At 30.0% G+C, this 13247-nt stretch overlaps 1 protein-coding gene across 1 annotated transcript; it reads left to right on the forward strand.

The window, feature by feature from the left end:
- The first annotated feature begins 8783 nt into the window (after positions 1-8783).
- On the forward strand, positions 8784-10169 carry LOC130945311 (uncharacterized). Its single transcript, XM_057874042.1, has one exon. The coding sequence runs from the start codon at positions 8784-8786 to the stop codon at positions 10167-10169; it is 1386 nt and encodes a 461-aa protein (XP_057730025.1).
- Positions 10170-13247: the final 3078 nt, after the last annotated feature.

Consider the following 13247-nt stretch of genomic DNA (forward strand, 5'->3'; position numbering starts at 1 on the left):
TACAAGAGTCTATTTGTTAGAATTTCATGCAATAGCTCCTCCAGCCAACATGAAGACACAGCTTGAAGTAGAACGTCTAATGTCTTGGCATCCTGCAAAATCGAAATCAGAATACTTAATGATCTCCAAATTTTATGATCTCCGATAAGTAAGCATGTAATCCTTTGTTCTCTTTAGATAACGCATTACGCGTTTAATAGCTATCCAATGATCTATGCTAAGATTGCTCAAGTATCTACCCAACACTCCCACTATGAATGATATATCGGGATATGTGTAGATTTGAGCATACATTAAGCTCCCTAGTACTAATGCATAAGGTTTATCATGCATTATTGTCATATCAAGATCATTTTTTGGGCATTGTTTGAGACTGAACTTGTCACCCTTAGTTACGAATGTATCCATTGGTTTGTAACTTTTCATATTTACTCCCACTAAACTTGCAGTATATACATTCATCTATAATATTTACCTTAAAACCATACGAGGTAATGACTTGATGAAACTTGTGATACCATTGATGGAAAACTTGTTTGAGATCATAGATGGATTTCTTTAATGTACAAACCATAGATTTTGAATCGCCTGATACAAAATTTTCTGATTGTATCATATATATCGTTTTATCAATTTCACCAATAAAAAATATTGTCTTTACATCCATCTGATGTAGCTCCAAGTCAAAATGAGTTACTAGTGCCATTATGGTTCTAAAAGAGTCATTCAATGATATCAGAGAGAAAGTCTCTTTATAGTCTATGCCTTCCTTTTGAGTAAAGCCTTTAGCGACTAGACGAGCTTTATATATCTCGACATTACCCTTAGAATCCCTTTTGGTTTTAAATATCCATTTACAACCAATTGATTTCACACCTTTAGCTAATTCTATGAGATCTCAAACGTCATTGTCTTTCATAGACTTTATCTATTTTTTCATGGAATCGATCCATTTTTAAGAGTTAGAACTTTGCATGACTTCAAGAAAATTAGTTGGATCATTTTCTGTTAAATCAATGCTATCCTCATGTTCTTGGAGATAGACTACATATTCATTTGAAATTGCATTTCTCCTTTCTTTGTTAAATCTCCTTAATGACACTTCTTGAAGTTGTTGAGCTTGCTGTATGAGTTGGGGTTGAGGAGGATTCTCATTATTCTCCCATACTATAGCAGTATCTTGAGCAACAACAATATTTTTATTATTTTTTTATACTGTAACTAGATCCACAGTAGAATTTTTATTGTTCTATTGTACTATAAATGTATCTTGAATAATAATAGGTATAAAGATATGATCATTGTCAGTTAAAGAATCCTCATCAAAAGCAATATTTCTAATATTTTCTTCTCCCAAACTCAATATCCTAAAAAAATTTTGCATTTTTTGTTTTAAAAATAGACTTTGATGTAGGATTGTAAAACTTGTACCCCAGTGAACGCTCAGCATAACCAACAAAGTAGCAACTAATTGTTCTTGAGTCCAATTTTCTTTTATGTGGCCAATAATGTCACGGCTCAGCTGGACATCCCCAAATGTGTAAATGCTTTATACTGAGTCGTTTTTCAGTCCAAATTTCATAAGAAATTTTGTTAAATACTTTGCTTGGCACTCTATTAAGGATGTACATTGCAGTCTTTAAGACTTCTCTCCAGAGTGATTCAGGCAAGGAAGAATGACTAATCATACTTCTCACCATGTCCTTAAGAATTCGGTTCTTTTGCTCGATAATACCATTCATGCTAGGTTTAGCTGGCATGGTGTATTGTGGAATAATACTGCACTCCTCTAGAAAAAGTATAAAAGGCTCAAGATGTTGCTCATCTGAACCGTCATATCTTTCATAGTATTCATCACCAGGATCAGATTTGATAGCTTTAATTTTCTTCTCAAGATGAAGTTCAACTATAGCTTTGAAAGAATTGAAAACATCCAAGGCTTGAAACTTTTTACGAATTAAATATAGATACCCATAACGAGAGTAATCATCTATGAACATAATAAATGCCATTGTCCATTCCAAGGGACAATAGAGAATGGGCCACACATATCAGTATGTATCAGTTCTAAGACATCTTTAGTTCTCTCGGCACCTAATTTTCTTTCGTTCGTCATTTTTTTCTTTATGCACTCAATGCAGATTTCAAAGCCCACCAAATTTAGGGGTCCAAGAATCCTATGCGACAAGGACCTCTGAATTCTCTGTTTAGAGATATCACCTAGGTGTTTGTGTCATAATGATGCCGAATTCTCATTTAGTTTTTGTTTTGTACCTATTTGCAGTATTTTATTATTATAGGAATTTAAATCAAGCTTATATAGATTATCCATCAAATGACCAGAGCAAATATTATTCAAATTATAAAAGAGACTGACTTTATTGTTTCTGAACGAACAAAAAATAACCTGATTTGTTCAAACGAGAAACAGAAATTAAATTCTGTCTAAACGACGGTACATAAAATGTCTCAAATAAATCCAAGTAAAATTCACTCGTGGAACATAATCTAAATGTTCCTATAACTTCGACTGCAACTATATTACCATCTGCCACATAGATGTATCTTTCAGCATCACTTGGAGGCCAGCTCCACAAGCAACCCTACATAGTAACACTTACATGAGTAGTAGCAACAGCATCTATCCACCAACTATCAATAGGTGCATAACTTAAACTAGCTTCAGAACAAGCAAAAATAAGAATCATACCTTTCTTTACACGCCAAGTTACATATTTGGTACAATCCTTTTTTATGTGTCCCACATTCTTACAGAAGAAACAGGTTGAACCTTCATCCTGTTTCTTAGCCTTTTTTTGCTGAGAAGGTGTATCCGCAATAGTATCACGCTTTCTTTTATGCTCAGAAGATGAAATCATATGAGCGCTTTCAGTCTTATCTCACTGTAGCCTCTCTTCTTCTTGTACACAGTGAGATATAAGTTTATTTAGGGACCAAGTGTCTTTCAGAGTGTTATAACTCACTTTGAATTGGCTAAAGTGTGCAGGAAGAGAGATCAAAATAAAATGCACGAGTAATCCTCAGACAACTCTAACTTTAGTACTTTCAATTTAGAAGCAAGATGAGGCATTTTCATAATGTACTCCCTTATATTCCCTTTACTTTTATACCACATGGAGACAAGTTTACTCAAAAGATTACTTGCCTCCGCCTTTTCATTCTTAACAAAGAATTTTTTCAACATCTTGTAGAAATTTTTTATCATAAATAATTGAGTCGCAAAACGCCTCAGGAATTAAACGTTTCATAATCATAATGCTTATTCGATTGGATCTCTCCCACTTCTCTATTTTAACCTCATTGGGATTTTCTAAAGTGAAGGTAGGTTTTTCTTCTCGAAGAGTTATATCCAGATCTATACAACTAAGGACAATCTCCACAATATCCTTCCAAACCTTAAAGTTTGAACCATTCATCATAGGAATACTGCTAACTTGTGCAGAAATATTAATAGTTGAACCCATACTTACTGGATTAGAATAAAAAACATGCAGTAAATATTACTTAAATAATGGAAAAAGTCCATATTAAGATATTTAGAACAACATTAATTTTCAATCTTTGGATAGAAAAATTAACTGTAAGTCTGTAAGTGATACTCTCATTACAATAATTAAATATTGCCAAAAATTTCTATCACACATTAATCTTTTCTTTGGATCGATTAAATGCGCACATGAAAACTTAAACTTTTCAACTTATTTATTATTGTATATATTTTTTATTAATTAGTCAAAACAATAACCTTTCTTTAGGTCAATTATTAACCGCATAATTAATAAAAAATAAATAAAAGTGTGTAATATTCATTATTTAGTCAAATAATAAATTTTCTTTGATCGATTATTATTTACATAAATAATGAACATTATTTTTTATTATTTAAATATTATTAATGTGTATATATAACTTGGTTAAATATAAATTTTTTTAAATAAATTATATTCACATAAATAACATACACAATAATTTTTATATTCTAAAAGAAATAATTAATTAATTTTATACTAAATTAATAACTCACACAATTAAATCTAAAATAATTGTAGTTTAATAATACCCCTTTTATTTAACAAAAGAGGGAGACGTATATAACACCATACCGAATAATACTAATAATTAATTTATGAGCATCATTGTATATATAAGAAAAAAAAAAACTAAAACATGCTTAACTTACATTATAAGCACGCAACAGTATATAAATCCAAACGATTAATTTATATATATATATATATATATATATATATATAGCCGTGACAGTACACTATAGAAGAATTACAACCTAAAGGACATCCACGACATCAAAAGGAGAAGTTACATTAGGGGGTGTTTGTTTATATAGATAGAATATTGAGATCGAGACATAAAAATATAAAATTGTATTTGATAAAAAAGATATAAATAAAGATAATGTGTTCAAAGATATTAAATTAGTATATTTTATATTCATTTTAATAAAAAAATACAAAAATACTAACAAAAAATATATTTTATTTTTTATTTTTTCTTTTATTATTTTTATTAATTTTTTATAATTATATTTTTTATTATTATATTTTTTATTTCAAATTTTTTGAATGAAAAAAATGTGAATAAATTAAATTTTTATAATCTGTTCTAATTTATTATTAAACAGAATATAAGAATACAAAATTTTATTTCTTTATCTATTAGTATTTTATCCTATTTTATTTTCAGTATTTTATTTTATCATATTTTCAAAAACAAATACAACCTTATATATGTGCAACAATAATTGATAGGACCGTAAAAAAATATTGTGTTTATCCACAATATATATAATCTTGCAGTGCCGTAATATTAATGTAAATTACGCACATATTAAAATATGGAGAATTTTAAGGTACAGATCACTAGAAGACAAAAACCATACAGATTTTAAAGATTTTTGCTTAAACCACACTTTTTATTATAAAGCCACATTTTCAAAAGCGTAACAAAGAAAAGCGTCATCTAATGAAAAATCTTAGTAGATTAGAAGATTTAAGAAAAGAAATATCTAATTTATCACAATTAATAGATCAAAAGCTAATGATTTTAACTAATGTTAATTGTAATGATACTGAATTTTTAAAATCAATACAAAATGATTTTTCTCAAAATCTTAATTTTACTTTAAGTTTTATTGAAGGAATTCAAAAACCTGAAAAAACTTATATTTCACACGGAGTTTCTAAAAAATGTTATCATGGAGATAATTATCCCCATCTTCATCATACTTTTAATCCACAATTAAATTCTATAATAGATATGCTTGAAGAGATATTAGTTTCTATAAAATTTCAGAAAAATAAAGAAAAAGAAGAGCCTAATATAATAAATAAAATTGAACAGATGCTTGATAAACATTTACATAAAGAAATTCATAAAAAAGAAGAAGTCCAAAATAAAATCGATACAACAAATCTAAAGATTAGGCCACCTCTGAAATTATGAATATTGATGAAAAATTAGAAGAAGTTACAATGCTTTTTAAACAATTAAAAATGGCTCAAGAAGACAATCTTATGGAACAAGGTTTTCAGATTAAAGAAGAACCAGAAATTTCTGAAAGAGAAGAATATGTTTTAGACTATTCAAGTGATGAAGAACCAGTGCATCCAGTACAAGTAAAGGATGAAGCTGGAACATCTGGGAATAGTAATCAAACCCAATTTAAATGGGAAACAGGTTTTGAAAATTATGCTTTCAAAAAAGGATTTATAAACAAAAATTCAAAATATACTAAAATACCATCTAAATATATTCCAAAAATTCAAGAACTAGAAGGGGAAAGAATGCTTGATCTAGATTGCAAAAGGAACGAAAAAAAAATTTTCGAAGATTGGATGAACTCCTTTCTATTAGAAGCTTATACAAACCCAAAATTAAATGAATTATCTGGACTAGATATCTGGAATTTTATAGGTTTCCACACAAAAGGAACTATAAGAAATTATATGTTATCAGTAGATAATAAAATAATAGAAGAATTAGATGAAAAGACAACAGCTTATGATAAAATAGCTCATATAATGAGAATTTTATATAAAGAGTTCTTTGGAAAAAATGTCATAGATCATAGAAATGAAATTTCTGAAAAAGAGTATTTAGAAGCAAAAAATCATTTGGCCAATATTCAGATATTCGATCTTTGTTATATAGAATCCTATATTTGTGAATACAGAATATATTATTATAAACTAAAAGAAGAAGATAAAAAACATTATCTTAGCATGTATATTACAAAACTTCCATATCCTGTTAATGAAATTATTATGGGGAGATTTATAAGAGAAATAAATAATAAAACAATCGAAAATAATTTCGGTGGAGCAACTTTTGCTATAAGAGAGGAAATAAAAGAACGCTGTATGCAAGAAGCTACTCAAAAAAGATTTAATAATATAATTAGAATTTGTTGTCAAGATAACGAAGAAATTCCTCAAAAATATGGTTCTAATAAAAATATTCGGAAATACCATCCTTATAAAAATATCCAAAGAAAAAGAAAATATCACTTTAGAAAAAGAAAATATTATCCAAATTGGAGAAAAAAGAGATATTTTAGGGAAAGAAGTATCAATAAAAAACCAAAGAATTATTGCCCAAATAAAAAAGAAAACTGTAAATGTTGGTATTGTCAAGAAGAATGACATTATGCAAATGAATGTCCAAAAAAGAAGAATAAAAAAGACTTAACTAAACAAATGGAAATCGCAAAAACTTGTTTTATGGAACCTCTAGAAGAATCTGATGATGAACTAAAATATATTTTTGAATATGTCTCAGAAACAGACTCAGAGACAAACTCAGGAACTGAGTAATAGTGCTACGTTTATTACTGTAAAAATTACAGAAAAATTTATTAATGCCTTCATAGACACAGGGGCAACAAAATGTTTTGCAAGTTCAAATATAGGACTTAATTGGAAAAAGTTAGAAAATCCACTAAGAATTAGAATAGCCGATAAATCTATACACAAAATTAATTTTAAAGCAGAAATGATTGAAGTCTTCATTCAAAATTATAGATTCATCGTTCCATCTATATAAATTAGAATCTGGAATAGATTTAATTATAGGAAATAATTTCCTAAAGCTGTATCACCCTTTTATCCAAGAATTAACATATATAGTTCTAAAAGCCCCATATGATTCCTCTCTAAATCAAAGGGCAAAATTAATAAAAATCCCAACCACTACTATAAGCGAAATTTTAAAATTCAAAATATTTTCAATTCTAGAAGAATGTTATTTGAACCTTTATTTCCAGATAAAAACTCCAAAAAATGACCTTGAAATTAAAATAGAAGAACTTTTAAATGAAGTTTGTGCTGAAAATCCTTTAGATATTAAAAATACAAACAAAGAATTAATAAGTATTAAGCTAAAAGTTCCTACAAGGGAAATAAATGTTCCAAATAGAATTCCCTACTCAGCTCGAGATAAGGAAGAATTTCATCTGAATGTAAGGATCTTTTAGATAAAGGGATTATAAGACTAAGTAAAAGCCCTCATGCGGCTCCAGCCTTCTATGTTGAAAACAATAACGAAATTAAAAGAGGAAAACGAAGAATGGTTATTAATTATAAAAAAATGAATGAAGCAACCATAGGAGATGCTCATAAGCTCCCAAGAAAGGATTCCATTCTAGAAAAAATCAAAGGAGCAACTTGGTTTTCATCGCTCGATGCAAAATCAGGATATTGGCAACTTCGTTTAGACGAAGAAACAAAGAAATTAACTGCCTTTACTTGTCCAACAAAAGAATCAACAGGAGTATTACTCTACGAATGGAATGTCCTACCATTTGGACTAAAACAAGCTCCAGGTATTTATCAGAGATTTATGGAAGAAAATTTAAAAGATTTAAATGATTTTGTTCTAGTTTACATTGATGATATACTAATCTTTACAAAACAAGATAAAGAAGATCATCTTCAAAAATTACTAATTGTCTTAGAAAGATGTAAGGAAAAAGGTTTAGTCCTTAGTAAAAAGAAAGCTAAGATAGCAAAACAAGAAATAGAATTTCTTGGATTAATTCTATCTACTGAAGGGAAGTTAAAACTTCAGCCAAATGTATTAGAAAAAGTAGATTTATTTCCTGATAAAATGGAAGATAGAAAACAATTACAAAGATTTTTAGGATGCATAAATTATATTTCTGATCAAGGATTTTTAAAGAATATAACAGATTATACTAAAAACTTATTTTCAAAAATAAGTATAAAAAAGAATTGGAAATGGGAAGAAAAGGATAGCCTGCAGATTCAAAAAATTAAAGAACTTTGTAAAAATCTTCCAGAGCTTTATATTCCGGAAGAAGATGACTATTTAATAGTAGAAACAGATGCTTCAGACAAGACCTGGTCAGGCTGTCTAAAAGCTAAAAAAGCTGAAAAAAGCTTGAACAAAGAAAAAGAATCACTAGATTCTAAACATTCCTCAAAGGAATTACTATGCAGATATATTTCTGGAACATTTACACCAACAGAACAGAGGTATACTACCCATGAAAAAGAAACTCTAGCAGCAATAAAAACTATTAAGAAATGGAGGATTGATCTACTTCCAAAGGAATTTACATTACGAACAGACTCAAGTTATTTAACAGGTTTTATTAGATATAATTTACAATCTGATTATAATCAGGGTCGTCTGGTAAGATGGCAAATGTTTTTATTACAATATCCGATAAAAATCGAGTACATTAAAGGAAATAAAAATATTATTGCAGATACATTGACAAGAGAATGGAGTTCATTGTCAACACAATGAATCAAGAAATCCAGAAGCTTGAACAAGAGCTTGAAAGGTGCAATCATTGCCACCAGCTAAGAGCTAAAATTCAATCTATCAAGAAGGCCATGGAAGCCATGAAAGTTCCCCAGCAAGCAACATTACCTGCTCCAATACCAATGCTCGCAACACCATCAGAGTTCAGCCAGCTAAGCGTGGTGGACCAGCCACAAAACCCAAAACCAATTTTTTCTGAAAAAATCCCTGAAAATAAAACTCTGGCAGAAATAGTTAAAAAATCAACTCAGGATAAAAAATATTATGTCATATATAATGGCCCAATGAAAGGAGTTTACGATGATTGGGCTAAAGCAGCCCCATTCACCCATCAACCCAAAACTATTCACAAAGGAGGATTCTTGACAATAGAAGAGGCAAAAGAATCCCTCAGAGAATATGAAGTGCTCCATCCAGAGCAAATTCTAAAAAGAGCAGAAAAAGCTCCAGTACAAATCCAAAGAACAGCCCAAACCCAAAGGACTGGACTAATGAAAAATATTCCCACAAGAGCCGAAATAAATGACAAGAAAAGGGTCTGTAGATCAAACTGTAGAGAAACCTTAAATCTGGTTCTAAATTGGACTCTAGACAAAAGAGCAATATTGGGATATTATCCCATTAACAAAGAACAGCTAACAAAACTGGTAATCTTCCCAGAGGCTTCACCCTCTGATACATATCAGTTTTTCCAATACGGATTAATTGATACAATCCTAATTTTTGACAATTTAAATATCATTAAAGAATTTCCTGCAGGTTTTATAGATGCAGTGAAAAAATTCAAAAATATGATTGATGCAAGAGAACCAAGAGATATATCCCTAAAATTTACAAGTAGTCAGCCAATCTTCAATGAAGAAGGAGAATGTTTGATCCCAGCATTTCAAGTAATTTTCATGTCAGTCTTCCCAGGAGATTTTCAACCAATAGAACAAGTTCAAGATCTATCAATTTATAGCAACGAAGGAAGATTGGCCAGTACATTGGCAAGAGTCTTCGAGAGAGCCCAAAAAATAAACAAAGAATCCAGAACAAGAATAAACTACAAAAGCAGAAACACTCTAATTGTTTCTAGTAAGAAAAACCAAATTGAATCAAGAGAGATGAGACTTCTAGTGGATTTTGAATCAGCATTTTACAATTTTTCTGGATTACTAGAAAAGCTTCCTGAAGGGATCAGGAGGAATCTATGCCATTTACTAAAAGACAAAGAAGACCATAGGTGCCAGCTGTGCGCCTCAGAAATGTCTGAAGAAAGCAACAATGCTGAAGACCCCACCCACATGGGAAAAGAAGAGGATGAGACATCTGAGTCATCCATCAACATTATTGTTGAATGATGTAAGAGCTTTCGTCACAAGGCACCAATAATGTAGTTGGTGCGAATTATTGCTCAATGACGTAAGCAATGACGTCATAAGAAGGGTAAGGATGGGATTTGTCCATCAAACCCAACCATTATAAATAGAGTGCTAAGTTATTTGATAGGGCATCAGAAATCAGAAAGCAGGAAGCTTAGAGTACTCACAGGCCAGGAGGGCGAAGAGGAAGTAGCTGAGGCGATTCTGGAGTCTGATCCATTAGAAAAATAATTCTAAGATATTCCCCTCTGGAATTAATTTGTAAAATCTCCCCTCTGGAGAACAAAACACATATTGTAAAATAGCAATAAATAAAGAAGTTTATTCTCCAGAAAGGTACATCTTTATCCCAATCTTTTTAAGTTATGAATTATTTAGAAGATATAGAAATAATTGAAGAAAAAGATTCTGAAATAAAGGAATTAACAAAAAGAATTGAAAAGTTGAATGAAACTTTAAATAATAAATTATGACGATAAATAAAGAAGAAATATACGTGTCTTATCAAGATAAGAAACAAGAACTCTTTGAAAGAGAAAATCATTTGAAATATTTAAAGTTTTCTGAAATAAACCAAAGAGCTTTCAAAACTTTAGTATTATCTTATAACAATCTGAAAAAAGAAGTCGAAGAATTAGAAAAAATAATAGAATCTTTAGAAAATAACAATGAAGCTATGGCAGAAGATGCAGAAATTCTAATATGAAAGATTTTCAAAAAAGTCTTATTACTTTAAAAACAATTAAAAGGAATATGAAAACAAGAATAATGGCTATATCTATAAAAATAAGAAATTTGACAAAAGAATCTTCAGATTTAGAAACAGAAATCAAGAAGGTAAACAAAAAGATATTTAGAACAAGAAAATTAATACAACGTTTTAAAACTAAAAAATCAGTCAAAAATTTAAAAGAAAATATTAAGAATAAACAAATTTATCGTGCTCGAAGATTGCATTATCTTCACATACAAAATATGATTGCATTACAAGCTTTTGAATCAAGAATACATGTTCAAAATATTCAAGTAATACAACCTCTACAGGTTGAACCCCTAGAACAAGTACAAATTGAATCTGAACAAGAATTACAAGTATAAAATGCCTGGTTTAGCAAATCAAACGCTACAAGAATTAAAAAATGATCTAGATTTTCAGAAAAGTCAAAAAAGATATTATGAAGTAAGATTACAGAATAGTAACATGTACACCAGAAATAGAGAAGAAGTAGAACAATTTTGTAAAAATTGTATAGAAAGTATAACAAGAGAAATAGAAAATTTATTAAAAGAAATAGAAGATTTTAATAGTGCAAATCCAACCCAAGAAAAATATTTTAAAAATTTGCAGTATCAAAAATTGGTATCAGAGCCAAAGTAACGATTCAAAAGCAACATTTTCCATTTAAACAACACTTTTTTATGACACGCTTTAAAGTCACTAAAAGACAAAAATCTGTAAATCTGTACAGAATTGCATCTGTACACTAGTAACCCCCTTAAAATATTTCGATACAAAAGAATAATAAAATTAAATATTTTTTATGATTAAATTATGAATAATTTTAGTATTATTTATTAAAACAAATTTTTGTTGAGTTTTTTTTTTTTTGAAATCCAAGTCTAACTTTTTGGAAGTATTCTTGCATTTTAGTGCACAACTCTATTTCAGATTTTGGAAGTTTTTTAAGAGAGGGAGTATAGCCACTAAAGAGAGAGAGAAGAGGAAAAATATAATTTTTGTTTTTATTCAAAGCAGTAAATTTCAAATGGCGGTTTTACATTTGTTCACCGTTAGATCGGCTTGAAATTTGAACTGTGAGTTACTCTTATCTTGTTCTTCATTCAGGTCGGTGGAGATGTTGATTGGAAGTTTGCAGTGGGAGAAATTGGCTTTGCAAGAGACAAATTAGGTTTTCTATTTTTACACAGAGCAGCAATTTTTGAACGGCAATTTCTCATTGTTTTACCGTTGGATCGACGTGAACTTTAGACTATAGATTTGTCACATCTTGTTCTTCAGTCTGAACGGTGAAGATTTTAATTGGAGATCTAAAAAGGGAGAAATTAGCATCGACAGCAACTCTGTTTTTTGGGTATATTTCATCTTCTTGCTTCTCATTTATGAGCTTTGGTGCTTTGATGTTTTGGCTGGTTATATGCATATTTTTGTGCTTACCCGTGGTTTTTACCTCTCACATTGAGGGAATTTTTCACGTTAAAATTTTGGTGTGTTCTTATTATTGCTTTACTTGCTATATTTGCTTGTTGATAGCTGCCGCCATATTATGTTGTGAGTGCTTTCATATTATTCTTGTGTTGGACATTTGTATCGTTTCTGCTGCTAGACTCTTTCATACTGGCATCAGAGCTTGTTGGTATTTTTCTGGACTAGTAATTCTGTGAACAATGGAAGTTAATAATAATACTAATAGGATGATCACTCTTAATGGTCCTAATTATGATTTGTGGAAGTCAAAGATGAAAGATTTGCTTTATGTCAAAAATTTTCATCAACCAGTTTTTGGTACAGAGAAGGCTAATGATAAATCTGATGATGATTGGACTTTGTTGCATAGACAAGTCTGTGGATATATTAGATAGTGGGTTGACGATAATGTGTTGAACCATATTATTGGAGAGACACATGCTTGGACCCTTTGGATTAAGCTTAAATAGTTGTATGCTCGAAAAACTGGGAATAACAAGATATTTTTATCAAGCAGTTGTTGGCTTTGAAATATACAGATGAGACGTCAATGACAGATCACTTGAATAATTTTCTAGGAATTATGAATCAGTTATCTTCCATGGGTATCAAGTTTGATGAAGAGGCTCAAGGATTGTTACTTCTTGGCTCCTTACCAGACTCGTGAAAAATTCTCAGAATGTCATTGTCTAATTATGCTCCTGATGGTGTAATCTCTATGGATCTTGCCAAGAGCAGTATTTTGAATGAAGAGATGAGAAGAAAGTCACAAGGTACATCGACTACACATTCAGATGTTCTTGTTTCTGAGTCTAAGGGGAGAAACAAAAGTTGAGGTCCTAAAGGTAGAG

This window comes from Arachis stenosperma, chromosome 8 (genome assembly GCF_014773155.1).
Source record: "Arachis stenosperma cultivar V10309 chromosome 8, arast.V10309.gnm1.PFL2, whole genome shotgun sequence".
Taxonomy (NCBI): Eukaryota; Viridiplantae; Streptophyta; class Magnoliopsida; order Fabales; family Fabaceae; genus Arachis; species Arachis stenosperma.

Bases quoted from the DNA above. Each gene is read 5' to 3' on its own strand.
- LOC130945311 (XM_057874042.1), top strand. From the start codon at position 8,784: ATGGAGTTCATTGTCAACACAATGAATCAAGAAATCCAGAAGCTTGAA.